This window comes from Sceloporus occidentalis, unplaced genomic scaffold (genome assembly GCF_023333645.1).
Source record: "Sceloporus occidentalis isolate IW3139 unplaced genomic scaffold, rSceOcc1.0.p SCAF_105, whole genome shotgun sequence".
In the NCBI taxonomy this organism is placed as follows: domain Eukaryota; kingdom Metazoa; phylum Chordata; class Lepidosauria; order Squamata; family Phrynosomatidae; genus Sceloporus; species Sceloporus occidentalis.
This window is the reverse complement of record NW_028317085.1, coordinates 1446505-1465537: the sequence shown is the minus strand read 5'-3', so window position 1 is coordinate 1465537 and position 19033 is coordinate 1446505. Positions and strand designations below refer to the sequence as shown.

At 39.6% G+C, this 19033-nt stretch overlaps 1 protein-coding gene across 1 annotated transcript in view; it reads left to right on the top strand.

Annotated features, from left to right (window-relative positions):
* The window catches only part of LOC149283378 (constitutive coactivator of peroxisome proliferator-activated receptor gamma-like), a 34766-nt gene extending 16048 nt beyond the window's left edge, over nucleotides 1-18718 (top strand). The window contains exons 6-8 of the mRNA XM_089497611.1: nucleotides 14230-14436; nucleotides 17125-17242; nucleotides 18687-18718. Of these exons, the coding sequence (XP_089353737.1) occupies nucleotides 14230-14436; nucleotides 17125-17242; nucleotides 18687-18718 (357 nt within the window). The remainder of the gene's footprint in view (nucleotides 1-14229; nucleotides 14437-17124; nucleotides 17243-18686) is intronic.
* The last annotated feature ends 315 nt before the right edge of the window (nucleotides 18719-19033 follow it).

Here is a 19033-nt window from a genome sequence, read left to right as displayed (position 1 = left end):
CAAATAGTGCACTGGAATATAGGTATCTAAAGTATAATTGCTTTAGTATGGGGAAAGACGGTCTGGGAAAAACCCACCACTATCTGCCTCCACTTCTATTTCCCCCAATGAGTTTTCCTGCTCTGTAAGCAAACTTTGGTACCAAGAGCATGATGTTGTGAAGTTATAATTGATATATTCCATTAAAAACTCTTTGGATGGCAAAGGGGAGGTAAGATAGTGAGTCTTATTCATGTTGCCTGTATCTTCCTGCTTCCCCTGTAGACCATCATACTGTTGTGGTACTGGTGCAAAACCAAATCGTTTGAAAGGGTATAAATGTAGAAGGGTTTATTCAAGAGTTGTGATTTTAACTTGTATAAGGCCATCTCTTGTTCCTCTGAGTTGGCCCCGTATAATGCATAGTTCAATTGTAAAATGGACTTTAAAGAAATCAGTTTTCACAGGACAAATTCACCAGGGTTAGCTGTTTTTCTCACATCAGCATGCCCCCCGCTGTGGTGCATTTTTGTAGAGTGAGAGATACGTTGCAGGTGTAACTACATGCTTTGTATGACTTGCAGGTAGTAAGATTCAGCGTATCTATTTAATACCTGTTTTGCAAAAAACAATGTGTAAATCATAGGGTGTTTTAATCATTACATTCTGACTGCAGTGAGGTGAAGAATTATAGCTCGCCCCAGCAATGTTACAAATTACATTGGCAATTATGCATCAGGATGCATTTTGTAACAATTTCAAAGGGATCTTTGTTGTGGTTAAGGGACTTGAAAGAACAATGGGGTTATTGTGAAAAACCCTGTAGCATGAGGGCCATAAATGTCACAGTTAGAGATCTTCAGCACAGCCCTCTAGGGCAATAAGGCTCAGGAACACCGACTTGTAGCAAACAGTGCTTTATTTTCAACTGCTCAAATGTAACACCTCAAAATAAAATTTATAAAAGAAACAATTGGAGCCCTCTCTAACTATATTACGCTGGCCCAGACTGACCAGCCTAAACACCCACTAACTAGATCACCCAGCCAGACCCAGCCAAGCCAGGTTCTGGAAAACCTCTGTCAGACAACACACAAAGGTCCAGGCAGGTATTGCCTTGCTTGGCTCAGGGATAGTCTTCTTCAGGGCCTCTCCTTGCCCTTGGAGCACAGAGGAACTCCTTCCCACAACAGTCTCCTGGATTGCCAGGCTACAGGGGTTTTTAATGCCCAGCACCTGTGCCTGATGCAGGCCCCATAGGAATCCTGGTCTGGATCCTGCCGACATCTAGCCTCTTGTGAGAGCCAGCATGGATTTTACATTGGAAGGGGTCATGGAGCATTGGCGCACCCTGTGCTACAATTACTCCACCCCAGGCGCCCATATGTATGACTGGTATAGAACCTGTGCCCAAATACCAAACAAATTATCTCCCTGGGGATTTTTGTCCTTCTTTGTTTTCATTTTATATTATGCCGACAGGGCATATTGATTTAACTGCTGACATCAAATACTACATAATTTGTTATATAAACATATATATAAACAATCATAATTGGTAAAGGATGCAATTTTTATGGATCTCCTTTTAACGGAAGCTTGTATCAACAAGATTTTACAATCAAATATAAACCATAATCAAACATACATATATAACAACGAAAGGAACATATGCATAAGTACAGTATCTGCTAGCAATTCTCAGTTCATATTTTGCACAGGTTGGTTCTACCTTGTTCTGCCAAAGGCTTTACATTTTATAGGTGAAGTGAGTCACTATGGAAGTTATATCTTGAGCCTAATGTAACAGTTAGTTCGGTCGGTTCTAGTTTTCTCATACCTTTTTGAATGTATGTACCGTAAGAAATACTGCGTGAATCGTCGACACATATGTATAAATAAGCTGATAATAATGTACAAATAACATACAGCAGTTAACAGGGAAAGTAGAAAGCGAACTGTTAAGAGAGTTTCATTTCATCTGGTTTATTTCTAGGAAGCTCATAACGCCGGTCATTGGACGTGGTCTGAGTTTTGAGTGGAGTATTGTACCTCCCTCCATTTTCCATTTCCTTCATTTTTAGTGATTTGGACCATAAGCCTATCGTGAAAATGCGGCACACCAGCAGTCGCTCTCTGGCATTCGATTTACAGCTAGACAATTTTCCACTCTCCATGGGCGGCCTTAGTAACAATGATGGATTTTCCGAAGAGTCGATTTTTTTTTTTTTTTTACTTTACAAGTACAATACATACTTTATTTTTTGCCTTAAATATCATTGAAATGTATTTTATATATTGAAGACATACAACCCAGTACTGTTTTGGCAAAGTGAACGGAGGAAGTTTTGGGAGTTTACAGCTTAGCTGGGGACCCTTTTGCGCAGTTTCCTCTTACTGCATAGGTCAGTATGTACAAAGAGCAGACTATTTAAAGAGCTAAACTGGGAATTCCTCCATCCAGTCCTAAATGTGCTACTTAAAGCCGTAAGCTTTTTTTACATGCAGTTATAAAGTATTGTTAAGTCTCTGATCCATTTAGATTGCCTTTGTAAGAATGGGTAGAGTATAAGGAGGCAAGTTCTGTTTCTGTCACCTTCTGGCACAGATATCACAGAAGCATGATGCAAATAAAGTTTCATCTACTAAACTGGTGACATGGGAAAGTGGAGGGAATGTACCGTTGCAGCGTACACCTTATAAAAGTTACAGATAAATGACTCATTTGGAAAGGTGAGACGTACAAATCCATATTTTGCTGACTTTTACCGTTGACAACCCTCTATGGAAATGAAGCCAAAGACATTCAAATGAATCTTGTAGGGTTGCTGCGCAACAACTTTGTCTTCTAATATTTTTGTGCAGTGGACTAAATTATGCTCTTTTGTTTATAGAGCACCAACAGATTCTGGAGCACTGTACAATGAATTATACAGACAAAACTCAACTATTCATTATGAAGCTGCAGTGAGCCGGGAGAGCTCGGTTGGGCCTGTATAGTTTTGAGTTTGAGTTGGGCCTGTATCAGTGAGAGTTCTCCAAAGTCTCCAAGCCCAGCCCTTCTTGCTGGAGGAACGTACCAGTGGCCCTTCATAGTGAAGTGCCAACTCTCCCTTTGATCAAAAAATGACAAATTTAACAGAGGCAGACTGTGTCGAGGGTCCAGGTCACTAAAATTTATTTTTATTTCTTTAGGAAAATACATTATACATTTTTTCTTTTTTTTTTTTCGTTTTCTTTTCGGCTTTATCGCAAGATAGTTGTTATCTCCACGCAGGTATAAAATATTACACAATTATTAAATATTAAAATCTACGTGGGCAGCATCACATATGCCAATGAGACAGGTGTTTCAGTCCTTTCCAATAATATGTAACTATTTAACAACTCCGCCTGCGTGTAAATGAACTAGAGGAGCAATGAAAATTATATCAAGGATTCCATGCAGCCGGAGTTTAAACCATGTTATTTCCCTTTATCTGTTTGAAATAGCATTTTGTGTAAATAGGTAATAGTTGCACCTATAGATTTGGTTACAAAAGCAACCTTTTGCCTTGTTAAATGTCACCCGCCCTTGCTCTGAGCAGGAGTGTTTATCTGGACAGGGTGCGGCCCGCAGCATATCTTTCTTTGTAGTTGACCTGTGTCCATAAGTGGCAGGTGGCGCTTCCAGGGAGGGACAGAGTGGAGGAAGGCCGTAGTAAGTAAGCAACGGCACGCGCACCTGCCTGTCATCTGCCGCAGGCTTGCTGCACCTGTCATTAGGCCTATTGTTTGTCAGGGACAGGAATTCCACCCTCACATCTGCCTGCACTTTCACTAAGGCAGATGGCCCTGCAGCACAGGTAAGGCAGGAGGAGGGAAGACTGTTCCTTTTCCCTCCATTTTAACACCCCCCCTCCATAAAACACTGACATATTTGAGGAGGCAGCACACATGATAGAATGAAAAATGAATTCCCATATTATTTCTGGAAACACAGTGAAAGGAGCAACCTCCACCAGGGATATGAAAAATTAAACCAGATATTTAACATGAAAATGAGCGTTTTTCAAAATGCTTTATTAATAGCAGGTTCCAGATGTAGTATAGGGTTCACATACCAAGCAGTTTGTTAGCGTCAACGCCGGAAGGCTCTGAGCCCTCAAACCGTCCACAAGTTATCATTATTATTATCTTTTATTAATCTAGCGCCAACAGTTTACGCAGCGCTTCATACAATACATATATTCAAGGGCTATGACAAGACAAGAATTGACAGACTTAGACAAACCGATACATTAGGTGGAAAGAGCCCTGCTCGCAAGCTTACAATCTTGAGGTGGTGGTGGTACTTTGTGGCCTATGTACTTAATGTTGTGTGTTGAGTAGAGTTTGACTGATAACGTATAAATCCTTTAACGCATATGATAGTCAGAGTACCACCTTTAAATTGACATGTTCTCCTCTTTACAAATTCACAGAGGGATACAGCAAGATCGCCACTTTTATTTGCCTCTTTTCCTACTCTCCTGGCTACTAGGCTTGCTAGGCTGCAGAGCGGGCAGTTAATGCGCGTAATAAAAATGATTAAATCATTAAAGACATGCTTTATATGCATTCTTGCTATTTAGCTAACTGTTTTATGTTAATTGGCTGTAATTGCAGGGAGCAGGCATTGCATTACACATTGGTTGAAAACAAGCATTCTTTTTTCAGCTAATGTAAACAGACAGAAAAGCAAACATGTCCCTTGGAAGAGAATCAGATATCAGCAAAGGAGGGGCTATTTAGATCTGTAAATAATAATCTGTCTGCAAAACAGGTGCAAATACTCTGGTATGTGCTATAATATTCAAATCAAATACAGCACGTACAATGCATATGCCAAATGTCCATTGCTCCCTCCGTAAAAGAGGGAGTTAGCATGAGAGCTTGCGTACAAGTTTGCAATTTCACCTAACAATACATTGCTGGAGAAGCTTGCTGGAGTTAACCCTTCGTAATGCTGTGCACATTGAGCTAAAATCTGCGACTAGAAATTCGTGATCAGGGGTCGGCACAGGCATGGTTCATGGTTGACATTTTTAATTGTTCTCCTAGGTTAAAATGTGTCTGAATGACTTACTCTACTCCCTTCACAAAGGCTCAAAATAGAACAGATACATATCAAGATACAAACACACATATTCACACTTGCCCTTTCATACAAACATCCTAGCACACGCTTGCCATTACAGACACACTCTTACTTTCTTTTACACACACACATGCCCTAAAATACAAACTTTCCTTCAAATAAATATTTTGAAAACAATCACTCTAATGCCCAGGTGCATTCTTAATTGTTTCTGTTTATTTTTTACAGGTAAATGCAGGTAATACTTAGAAAGTACTTTAGTAAACTTTAAATCAAATTGTGAAAGGAGGAAAACTTTGATAATATCAGTCAAAGGGGAAATATTATAAAGTATAATATATAGTATAGCAAGGCCCAGAATATACTATACTCCATAGTTTGTGTAGACTACCTTTTTGTCATAAGTAGATATATTTGTTAAAATAAAGTGGTAAAGTAAAATTCTATCGAGCATTTATTTTCAGGATGACGATGTCATTGTTCTATTACATCCTAGCCCCTTTTCGGTGACGGGGGAATGGCGACACATTTTAAAGCAATGCAACACTAACAATTCTTACTCTATACAAATTTAAGTGGAAACCCTTATTTGATGTCCCGTAAAACATATTCCTGTATGTTATTACTGCAGAACTTTGTGTTTGTTGTCTGTTGTCAACCAGTCCTCTCCAGTGTTGCTTGTCAATACAAAGTAGTTTACTCGTCATAACATTAGACACAGTTTATGTTCTAGTGGCTTCTGGAAAAAATTTACTTGTTTGGAGATCACAACTATTGTCCTCACATTTATACAATAATAGCAGGCTATTATAGCATGCACATTAAACCAGGGGTTTGTTATTACTGTTCCCAGCAAGCAGTGTGTTAACTAAGGACAAAGAAATGCCCCTAACATTGAGCAATGATGTCACGCAGGAAGTTATGCAGGTTGGCATTGCTTTCTTAGGAAGCCAGGAAGGGCTAGGTGCCTTTTTAATGACTTAGAACAGGGTGACTCCCATACTAAGGAAGGGAGGTCAAAGGTTGACGTCATGTACAGTGCACCAGTAAAGCCTATCATGCTGACTGCTGTGCCAGAATAACCACACTCACACCCACTTGGCAAACAGCCAGGGCTTTCCTTATTCAGCATTCATTTTTTAATTTAACTATTTAGTAATTGATTTGTTGTACTGCGCCGTTTTTCAGGTCGAAAATTCAGCAGATCGTCTATTCTCAACCATTCTCATTTACTTCATGGATTTTAGTAAAAATATTCTGACTTAAACCTATATTTACTTACTTTAATGTTTAAGCAACTTATGTGTTCACTGTATTGTGGACCTATACTTATTATTCCATGTATATATTCTTAAACTCACACTGTGTACAAGGGGAATGGCCTATAAAACATATTGTGCCCTCGAATGCAGTAATGCCCCAGTTTTTGTTCCAGGCTACATTGAAAAATTTGCCAGTGCCATTAAAATCATCCAATTTAAAAAATCAGCTTGTGGAGTGGGATTTAACTATTGAAATTTTACAAAAATATGGGCAAAACTTTGCTGGGCTAGCCTGATTTTTGGGAAACAAGGCCCTTCTTTCTTTTTGCTCAGATGTTATTCTGCATGAGGCACCTCGGAGACTTGGCATTGCAGATGTTATTCATGATTTAAAGGTACACCCCAGTCCTTATATATACACTTAAGCGCATACAATAGCTGTGTACATTGTACATCATCAGAATCCTCTCAATACATTTTGGATCATTCTGTGCTGCCAGATGTGTTTGGCTGAAAGCAAGGTACTGGCTGACCCAAGATTTACATGGGGTGTAATGAGACTCATACACATTTGGCCAGGGCCGGACTGGGAATGAAAAGGAGCCCTGAAAACATTTGGAGACCAGCCCCATATAGTTTACCTTGTGGTCGAGCTCTTATACCCACACACACCCCTTATACATACCCAAGTCACACTATTTGCCTTACAAATAACTATAAAACATTCTTTTTATCTCATTATTTGTATTAAAATGTCAGAAAGCAAAAGTCATTTAAAAGGCCCTAATAAATTAAATACATTAGACATTTTGGTATATAGGGGGTTAAAAGGCATATCATGGGACAGAGTGGCATATAGGGGGGTATAAGGCATTTCTGGAGGCACAGTGGCATATAGGGGGGTATAAGGCATTTCTGGAGGCAGAGTGGCATAAAGGGGTTAAAAGGCATATCATGGGGCACTCTGCCTCCAGAAAAGCCTTATGCCCCCCATATAACACCCCCCCCGACTTACCACTTCTTCTGACTCCCTGGTGGGGGCAGCGGGTGGAGGCCGGCATTCATGAAATTAAAGCGGCAGACTTACATGCACTGTGCCGCCCAATGGCCGTGCCTCAGCTCTTCGTCCCACCTCTTTTAAGACGTGGGAAGAAGTGCTGAGGCACGGCCATTGGGCGGTGCATGCACGCCAGCCCCTTTAACTTCATTAGGCATCCAAGGAGGGCTAATGAAGTTAAAGGGGGCCGCTTTTAATCGTGCTCGTAGCCGCTCAGCGGCTGTTTTGAATGCCGGCCCATCAGGGAATTTCCCGGTATCCCGGTGGACCAGTCCGGCCCTGCATTTGGCACCCCACTGAGTACGGTGGGAGCAGTTTCCTGACAGTGATCAGTTTCATTAGCTTCACAAAAATAGCATGAATTGTGGATAGCATATTACACTGCAACATTTATGCTGGCAAGGCACTAGGTTGTCCCTTTAAAATCTAGGCACCTTGGTAGCTTTGTTAAACAGGTTTTGACAAGGAATCCTGCTTTTGCGGGAAAGCGCCAAAACACCCTCTACTTAGTAACTACTATGTCTGGTTTTGTTGTGATTTCTTCTCATTTCAAACCCCTGGAGCCAAACTGATTCAGTTTTGCCTGGCCAGAAACGCGGGACATAAACATTTCTGGCAAGATGTGAAGCAAACAAACTTGTTTCCAATATTACTAATAACAAATTACTGAACAAAAATGCTAGTGATCTATCACCAACGGAAAGAATACATAGTGACAGTTGTGCTTACCCCCTATCACTCCATTGCTCACAACTGTTAATCCACTAAAGGCATCTGTGACTTCTTTGCTTGTCAAATGGACTGTCATGTCATATTTTTGGCATAGTTTAATTAAAATTGAATATCCCACTCAAGGGGCATTTTCTGCAGACCTGTTTAGCCTCATCCATTCCAGCTTGTTGGTTTGTTAGTCCGTCCAGCATGCCATTGGCCTGGACTGCTCCTGGCACGACTCAAACCCAGAAGAAAAGGCGTTGTGATGGCTGTCTGTGCATGCACAGTTGATATGGCACTAACTTTACTGTGAAAAAGAACTGCTCCTTTAAGAGACGGTAACGACCAAAGCACTTTGCTAGACAAAAGAAGGCTTATCTGTCATCTAAGGATCCCCAAGACTAGCTACTCTTAGGGTAACTGCTTAGTGATCAAGGCAGGTCAATTGTCGCTTACTATATAAAGTAAATGTGACATCAGCTTGGAGATTTTTTCCCAATTTAACCTATTCTTTAATCTTTACTACTTAATCATCCAGGTTTTCACCTTGTTGTACTAGATTACATTTTAGATATGCTGCAATATTGGAGCATATCTAAAAAGTATTTAAAGAGTAAATTCTTATCATTTAAAAAAATAGTTTAAAACATGTTAAATTTTTATATTTAAAAATTACACATTCACAAAAAGTCCTAAAATATATACAGTAGTGTGTGAAAGAAAGTGGACTTGCCAAAAGTAACACATTACTTTACCCTAGGTAACATAGTCCGGACTTTTCTGTTTTTGTTTGCTGTTTTCATTACTGTTGTAAGTGATCCTTTGTTGCATTTTGACATGATGGGGATTTAAATATGTTTTTCCCCCACAAAGCATGGCAGATCCACTTTAAAGCAGAATGCAGGAGTTAAAACCAGGGAAATGTCCAAAGCGTAATAAGTTTCAAAGTAGGTAGTTTGAAGTATTTTATTGTCATCTAAGGCATTTAAAAACATAAATGTTAAGAATCATTTTTCCATACTTTGATTCCATCGTTTTTTTTGTAGTAGATATGCTTAATATTTATTTAGTGCCTGTTGATCCAAGGAGAAATCTGATTGCCATTTGCAGTCAAGAAGGATATTTTTTGCCCATTGAAAGCACAATTCCAAATTTCTGACCTAAGGGATTTTTGCCTTCTTTTGGATCAACAGCGGTCAACAAGGAATACGAAAAGGGTTGAGCTTGATGGGCGCAAAAATGATAGTTTTGATACGAATATCTCATTGCGGCCCTCCCTTTAAAAGTAACATTTTCGTTGCCAAGTCTGGCATGCTTTGGAAATCTGTAGCTCACACCAAGACTTAAAGAAACAAACAGCATGATGTTTGTGTCTTTTCTGTATACTTAGAATTGTTTATTTCCATCACAATAACAGTAAAGCTTAAAAAAAAAGCAATATTTGTTGACACTTTAAGAAGTTGCATAAGATGCAGTTAAATAGCTCACTTTACACTAAACCGGTAATAAAAGTTAGCACCATGGCCTTCCTGTGCATTTCAACACAAAACACTGAAGCTGTTTACTGTTAAATATTTACTGTGCTGCATTAGGAGCATTTCAAAACAGGTTCTTCTGGCTTGCTGCCTCATTATATGTCCTTAGCAGTCCTTCCCTTCTTTTAGATTATGTTACTTATTTACCTACTTTCTTTAATCTCGAGGAAAGCTTTAATTTATTGTCAGAGTTTCAGAAGGGAAGACCAGACGTATACTTTTAAGCATGTTTTGGCAATTTTAGCTGTTATATACGTCCTCAGTTAATAATGCGGATGGCTCAGTATGTGTTTGGTCAATGCTGATTGAGGGCAGCTAAAGTTGCCACCTGTTTCCCTTTGAAGTTGCGGTTAATTTGGTAATCCTTTTAGAGGCTATGGAGATTTCCAGTTAACCAGAACACGAGTCCCTCACAAAAATTACTTAAATGTGGGGCTTTAGTACCAGTACCGAGATTAGATTTTGAAAAACATATCTCTGTTTTCATTCATAAAAATGTTCATTATTGTTGACTACGTTAAAGACTTAAAGTGGGGGGAAAAAGTGCGGCCTATATTCGAGCCAATACGGTATATTCGTTGGGAATTTCCAGTTGCTAAGCTGCCTGCGACTAATTAGATTATATATGAATTATAAAATATATTTTATTAGGTTGACTAGTACTCCAATCGGTGGTAGCTTGAAGATATGATTTATAAGCTTCTCAGCTACATACATTGTGTGTAAGTGTGTATCTTTACACTTTTTGACATACATGCACATGTCAATTAGGAGGACCTTCTGTTGCTGTTCAGGACTGGACTACACTAGTAGATTTAAATTCAGTCCAACCATCTCCATCTTTTCTGGCATAACCAGTGTAAAGGTCTGGGTATTTGCATGTTTTCTGTATTAAAGAAAATATAGTTTGTATTAAAGATTAAATGTAGTTTGTGTTATGAATAGAAAACTAAGAGAACATTCTTCAATTCCACTTAACCCTTAGTAAAAAGATGATGCTAAACCACTAGCCACTGTGGAGTGAAGACACTGACCAATTTCTTCTGAAGAAGGGACCTGGCAGGTCTAGAAAGCTTATTTGATTCTACATTTTTATTTGCATACATTACTCCAATTAATTGTACAACAGACTTTTTTTTTTTTCTTTAGTTTTTTGGGGGTTTTTTTAGACTAAGTGCAAACATGGCAATGTTCACTTTGTGTGCTATAAACACTGACAAAAGTGTCTACAGTAAATTGAACCTTTTCCCGACTAAAGAGCTAAGCAAGACATTACAAAACCGAAACGCAAACAATGTATAAAACTCCTCATCCACACAATCGCAGGGCTTTGCTTTAAGGAGTGGTCAGGTATGCAGGTCAAGCAAAATGAACTAGAAGTTTTTGAATTGGAATCTTTCATTAGATTGAAAACACCTGCGCCAAGTTAGACATTAAAGGGGAACTGTTGCCTACACAACTTTTAGCATAGCTAAAATTAATTTATAAAAGCGACCTATAGGCCGCACTTTTTTACCCAGTTTATCTGTATAGGAAATATTTAGTTTAAGCATTTAGTTGAAGGCGTCTAAGATATGTTTCTAAAAATGGCAGTTGTCATATCGAATAATTTTTCTGTCCTGAAGTTCTCGCCTTTCTCTGTATCCTATTGCCTGATCCAATCAGCCACAATCAGAAGCTTAACAATAAGGGAATTAAGATGGAGGCCCCAGGGTTTTTCATAAATATGTATTAGATATTTTGCTCTACAAATACCACATATATCTATTTAGTGTACTGAGCTGTAAAGTATGGGACTTGAGATAAGTGGCAGGTCCATTATAGTCATGATTCACAGGAAGAAAGCATCATTTTAACTTGCAAATCTAGATGCTTCTGTCACTTTAATTGGATTACTCAACTTCAACCAATCATTTCTATTCATTAAATGTAGCCATCTCTTGGAGTAGAATGACTGAGATTGTGCACTTATTTTTGGCATAAGACTATATACACTTACACAGTGGCGTCGCTATAGGGGGGCAATTTCCCCCCCTAGGTTAATCCTTGCCCCCCCTGTTGCCCCCCTGCCGAATTTGGAAAAAAGTCGACTTTAAATCCCCCCATTCTCCTCCACGAGGCCTCTACCTCCGTCGCGGTGCCGGCATTTCATCCTGAGCGCCGAAATATGACGTCATATTTCGGTGCTCAGCAGTGAAGCAGCGGCCACCGCAGCAGAGAACGAAGACAGAAGCCTCGTGCTCCCGTCGCTGGACCTAAAGGTGAGAGAACTACAAAGGGGGAGGGTAGATAGTGAGTAGGGAGAAGGGGTTAGAAAGTGATAAGGGAGGGAGAGGGGGTTAGAAAGTAATAAGGCAGGGGCGTCCAGCCAGTGCAGCGGATCTTACGCGGGCCGCACCTCGAGCATGTACTGGCTGACTTGGCATAATAGGAGTGTGATTGCTAACAGCAATCAAAGTCCCATCATGCCTAGGTTCCAGCACTTACACATCCGACCAGTAAATGCTGCAACCTAGGCATGATGGGACTGTGATTGCTGTTAGCAATCACACTCCTATCATGCCAAGTCAGCCAGTACATGCTGAAACCTAGCTAGCTGCCCCCCTTGTGTATTGATGCTGCCAGCAGTATGGGGTCTGCACATCACTTACAGCCACCCTGTACCAGCATGTACTGGCTGACTTGGCATGATAAGAGTGTGATTGCTAACAATCACATTAAAGCAGGACCCTTATCAATTTTCTTGTCATTTTTACCTATTGCACAGACCTGGCTAGTATGATAAAAATGAATACATAAAACTAAACCAAAGCAGGAAATAGCCAGCTTAGAAGAGAATCATCTTCTACACTATCACCACTCGCTATTAGAATATTGGAGACACTGTGAGAGTGAGCAACTAGTTAATTAAGAACATATAAAACTTAGGATAGCAGGAGCTAGTTAGAAAGAGTTAGATTTCCCCTGACAAAGCTGGCGGCATTACAAAGCAGGTGTGATAGAAGGAAACTCGGCTTGCTCATTTTGTATCTTCCTTGACCAGGGGTAATATCGGGTCGACCCACACGATTTCACCTGCTATGCTTTTTTGGAGAATCACCACCCAGGCAGACCTCAAATCCTCACAAACGCCGGATTACATATTACTGTGGAAAGAGATTCTGGCCTTGACCAAGCAGCAATAGGGAAATAGCTGAACTAACACATAAATACTCGCTGTTAACCAAAATACAAGAAAATGCATTTGAAATCCTATCCAGGTGGTACAGGGTTCCCCATACAGTACATAGAATCTAACCTGGGATACCAGACGGTTGCCGGAGATGCAGGGACGAGAGGGGAGATTTTATGCACATGTGGTGGGGTTGCCGGAAAATCCAGCCTTATTGGCGAACTATTGCAGATGTTATTAGAATAGTGGATGACCCCGCAATCCCTATGGATCCACTTACTATCCTGATATACAATACTACTCATGGTTTCACTGCATATAAGCGTTCACTTGCTATACACTTGTTGGATGCAGCTAAACTGCTCATTCCGACACTGGAAATATTCAGAAGTGCATTCATTTGGAGAGTGGCTGGCCACGGTGGAGTCCATCCCTTTGGTGGAGAATTCGATAGCATCCTCTCAATGTAATGTTGCCCTGGGAAACCTTCTTGAAGGAGGAGGAATGCCTTAAATACCTGGAGGCATGAGTAAAATGTGCTATGATAAAAAATAGGGTTTCATCTAAATTACACTTCATTGGAACCACACTACTATGATAGTGGAGACATTCTGCCCTCCCTTATTCCTTTTTATTATGATATTTTGATGCCTATTATTTTCCTGGTACAAATTTCTGACCCTTTTCTTTTTATGTATAATCTCAAAAGCACATATGTCTATGCAAATGTATGGGAATGCAACCTCATCCTGAGGATGAAATCACTATGAATGGGTAACACCAGCAATATGGTGAAATATTATTGTAAACGTTCCAACCAAGCCTGTTTACGTGATTTGCGAAAACTGTGAAAATCTTTCAATACATATATTAAACAAAAACAAACAAATATATATATATATATATATAATATATTTGTTACAAGAGGCTGTTCACCCCATTAAAGAGTTGATGCCTCACTAATCTGTTGCGATAGTAACCTGTACCGCTATTATAATGTTCAGCTAGCAGTACAGCTCACCCTTGCAATGTCTGCAATATTCTAATAGTGGTGATAGAAGTATAGCGTATTTCTATTTTGATCTGGCTTTTTCCTGCTTTGGATTTTGATTTATGAATTAACTGTTAAGTTTTATATATTCATTTTGTAATTTATTTGTGGATTGAGGGAGGTGAGGCTAATAGCTTTTAGAATTGCTGCCTTACATGATGCAGCTAAATAAATCAATAAAATACAGAGGAAATGAAAGAAATTTTGATTTATTAAAGGCATAGTGAAAATTCTGAAACTGCTTGTTATCAATGGTTTAAAATATTGGTTAAACTATTATTAACTTGTGTTTGTGTTTTGTTTGAGCAATTGTTTCTCACTTCTCCTTTTCTCCCACCAGGTTTATTTTGTTGACTCCAGAGCAGTCCACCTTGCATTTCTGTACCTCCGTGGCATAGTTACATTGATGGGAGCCAATAGTGCCTGTGGATACCCCTTTAAAATGATGGATTTGATGCCGTGGAACACATTTGACGGGAAGCTGTTCCATCAGAAGTACCTGCATTGCCATAAAGGGAGTTCTGTGGAGGAGATCTTGGATGGCAATGTAAGTATGCTCTACTTTTGTACTTCCATAGCAAAGAATATCATTAGGTAGCGGATAAGAGTAAATGCGAATTAAAACCCATAGCATGAATATAAAGTTTCACTTCTTTCCACTTTCTTTCCACTGCTACAAGTATTGTTGGAATGGTTTGACTTTGTAAAAGAGGCAGAACAAAATGAAGTTTTTAAAACTACCTATAACTCGTGCTTTTAGCTTACTAATACTGTATTGCCTCGATTATAGGCCGCACCCTTAAAGTTTGGTGCTATTTTAAAGAAAAATGTGTTTTTAAAAGAAAAATACACATGAGTGGAATGGTTAAACAGTATTTTACCTAATGAACAGGAATGCATGTGTTTTAACATTTTTGGTATCTATTATACAGTTAGTCAGCATATGTTATATACAAACAGATATACCACTCTGTTCCACCGATATGCTTTATGCCCCCCAGATATGCCAATCTGCCTCCACAGATATGCTTTATGCCCCCCAGATATTCCATTCTGGTCCCCTGATATGCTTTATGCCCCCCTGATATGTCACTCTGCTTCCCTGATATGACACTCTGCTTCCCTGATATGTCACTCTGCCCTCAGATATGCCACTCTGCTCCCCTGATATGCTTTATGCCCCTTACCAATTTACCAATCCATCCCCAGACTCCCTGGTCTTGCGGGGGCAACCGGTGAACGTCTGCGTGATGCGTGTCAAAACCTATGCTGCTGTTCACCACATCTGCCGGGGTTTCTATGTCAGCGCATCGCACAGATGGTCACCGGAAGGTCATGTAATGCTGGCGCTCCATCATAGAAGCCCCGGCAGAAGTGCCAGCAGCAGCAGAGGTTGTCTGCATCACGCAGACGTCCACCGGCTGCCGGAGAGGAGGATCCAGGTCCCCTGCAGTGCTGCGGGGGACCTGGATCCTAACCCTGCTGCTTGCCCACAGCAGGGCTAAATGAAAAAGAAAAAAAGAAACACCTGCCCGGCGCCTGGAACTGCCTGCCCCGAGCACTGGGCAATGCGAACTGCGCACCCCTGAGCTAAACTCCGAATGTAAGACTTAAAGTGTGTGGGGGGGTGCAGCCTATAATCAGGCAAATACGGTAAGTCCAGGCTATTCATTTTGATAAAAAACTGATATCTCTGTCTGGATGTGGAAATGCCATTATAATCTGATCAATTCCCTGTACTGAAGTTCTCTCTGTTCTAGGGGTGCAACAACTAATTGCTAAAATCGATAATAAGTGATAATGAAAATGAGTAGGCAGTAGTGGAGCAGAGGGAGGTCTCCCTCTTCTTCTGGTTGTGGGAGGGTTGTCTCCCCCTTCTCCTTGGTGGCTGAAGAAGCTGTAGCAAGGTAGAAGGGATTCTCCCCCTTCTCTGTGGCGGCAGATACGTGATAGCAGGGTGGGATTTCCATACTTAGGCAAACTACTGATTATTATTTGAAAAGCTAGCCTCTTGCACTCATTATCAAAAGATATTCTAGTGGTTGTTTTGTTTTCATTTTTTACTCCCTGGAACGATCATGCAGTTTTACTTGTAGAACAAGTGTTTTTCTTTTTAGATGTATGTATATTTATATATACGCATAGTTAGGGCCTGTTTTCTGTTTCTCCTGAAAACAAAACTCTCACCCCAGAAGGCTATATGTTGTGTAATTACTGAGGTTATTTTACTTATAGGACTTTTTAGACACACCTTGCACACACACAGCCATAGGCAGAATGAAACATGTTAAGCTAATTATCTGCATTTTGTATATATTTACTATATATTTTTCTTCTGTTTACCCTTTACTTTGTTATTGTGTATGGCTTGTTATGAAGTAATTTTATTTATTTTTAAAAACTTATTATGCATGCAGATTGAAAGTGAAATATCTTAGTATAGAATGCTTTCATAACATGTATTTATATAGCTCCAGCAGATTTATTATCACTATTACAGAGTTTGTGAAATAATTTAAAATCACACACATTAACAAACTAGTACAAAAGGAGAAGAGGGCCCTGCTCTTGCGATCTTACAATTTAGTTGGTGGTTGAGGGGGAAGTGAAACAATAGGAGAGGACTGCTTGGATGGGGGTGAATTGATAGGGTCCAGATGATCTGTAGAGGTTGTTGGTCATTCAGATGGCTTGATTAGGATGATGGCTGAGAGTGTTAGGTGGAAGGCTTTTCGCGTCTCGAAAAATTTGGGGTTTTTTTAGAAAACTTTTGAAACTTGCACACGAGGTAGAAAGTCTGACAGAACAGTGAAAGGGGATTCCATGTAAGGGTTATAGCACATGAGAAATACAGGAGTGAAAAGAGGTAATGACAGTAGAAGAGAAATGCAAGGCATGAGAGGAACTAAGAGAGCGGTAAGGGGTGTATTTGGATAGTAGGGTAGAGATATAGGGGATGCGGAGTTCTTAAGTGCTCTCTAGGTCATGGTCAGAATTAGGATTGGACAGTACGGGGAGCCAGTGGAGTGATTGGCACAGTGGAGCAGCAGATGAGGAATGGTAACAGAGAAAGATTAATCTTCTTGAGGATGGATTGGTGTGGTGAAAGGAGGGAGAGGGGGAGACTAGTTAGTAGGGAGTTGAAATAATCCAGATGGGATATCACAATGTAATGGATTAAGATTTTGGTTGTTTCTTGTGAGTGGAATTGGCAAATTTGGGAGATGTTTTTCAGGTGAAAGCAGCAGGATTTTGTGAAATACTGGATGTGAGGAATGAAGGAGAGAGCAGAGTCAAGTGTGACAACAAGGCAGGGAACTTGGTCTGTCAGTTGGATAGTGGAGTTGCCAACAGTAAGTGGACAGAGCGGATGGCAGTATTACCATAAGCTCAGTCTTGGAGACGTTTAGCTTTAGGCAATGAAACAGCATCCATGATGGAATTCCTGAAAGACAGTCAGTGAGGTGAGTAAAAAGAGGGGGTGAAAGATCTTTATTATCTTATTTGTATTTTTATACCTTAGACTAATTACAGTAAGTCAAAATCTGTTATTTTGACTTACATATTTTCCAGCCATGTAAAGAAAGGACTTTTGGTTGTAATTGCATGGATGTGAACTATAGTGTTTTATATATTTAATAGATCTAATGCAAGCTGGTCACAAGGCCAGAAGGTAAGTCAGCATAATGATTGTTCTCCCTAAGGCAACAAACACATAGTCCTTTCAAGTTGACATGTAATTTCCTAGCAGTCTTAATGTGTATCAAGCGTGTTGGAGTTCCAGTGAAAGTTGATGATGGTGAAGTGAGGTCTATGGCACAATCACTGATTTGGGGTTCCCTTTCAGTGTGGTGCCAGCTCACTGACGCAAATCATAGTCCTTAAAGAGTGTGGTGATCCTAGAGCGTGCGATCCAAACTGGTCTTGATGGTTTTGAAGGATGCAATAATAGTAGAGTGTGGCTTTAGCAGCAACCATAACTTATATTCAGAACTATCTCATTGCCAACCCAATGTTAATGGAGGAAATTCGGGAAGGACTTTCCATATTAAGAGAGACACATGGTTAACTGAAACATGAATTAGTCAATAAACCCTAATGTTAACACAAGTAGGTGAATGTGAGATGGGGACCAAGGGCTTGTAGATAATGGAGGGTGTAGCATATGTGGAGCAGTAGCAGTTTGTTTGAACATAATCAATCTTAGAATCAATCCTGAAGAGTTGTGTTAATGCAATAATGTCCACCAATGCTATGTGGTATAACATTTCTAAAGTTGATGGTATTTTTGAAAAAAGGCATTAACCATGTAATTAGTAAATGTCAGCCCGGGGAACTGACCAAAATTAAAAATAAAAATTATTTTCTTTATTTATTGTAGTTTAGCTTCAAGAAGGTGATAACAGAATGCTGAAGAGTGCATTACCTTTGTCTCCTCTGTTGTCATCCAACACCTATGTTGCACCAGACTTATCCATTCTCCCCTTCCTGTCATATGAACATATTTTACCTTCAAATCTGAGCTGTTTTGTTTTTTTAAAGGTATACCATGATTACATAGAATGATGCATGTATACTGATGCTGACCACATAGCGCCACAACTGGAAAAAGTTGAATAGAACATTAAGGTGCTGTTTAGTAGCATTAAAGATAAGCCTGTGAGCATCATTGTATGAGAAGCAAACGTCTCTTAGAACTCTATTAATTAAGAAAGATCAGATTAGCAGAAATGTTCTATTCGTGCCCATGTTTTCTGTTAGTTGTTCTTTTGCACTTTATTCCTTCTCTTGTTTCAGGAAGCCTGACAAAAACACTAACAATAGTGTAAATGGAAATATATGGAGCTTTTATGGAAACATCACACTTTTGCTTCCCTGGTTAGACATAATAATTAGATGGGGTGTTAAAACGTTTTTTTTTTCTCTCATATTAAACCTATACATTCATGCATGCATCAGTAAACTTGCTGTTTGCTTCGCATTGCATGCATAATTTATTGTATACATGATTACATTATTTACTTCCCCCACTGTTAAAATAAAAAAATATATATATTTGCAAACATCTCAATAGCCACATTAATACATTAGTTTTTTTTGCCTCTTTTAACATATTTGACATACAGAGACCATGGAATATATCA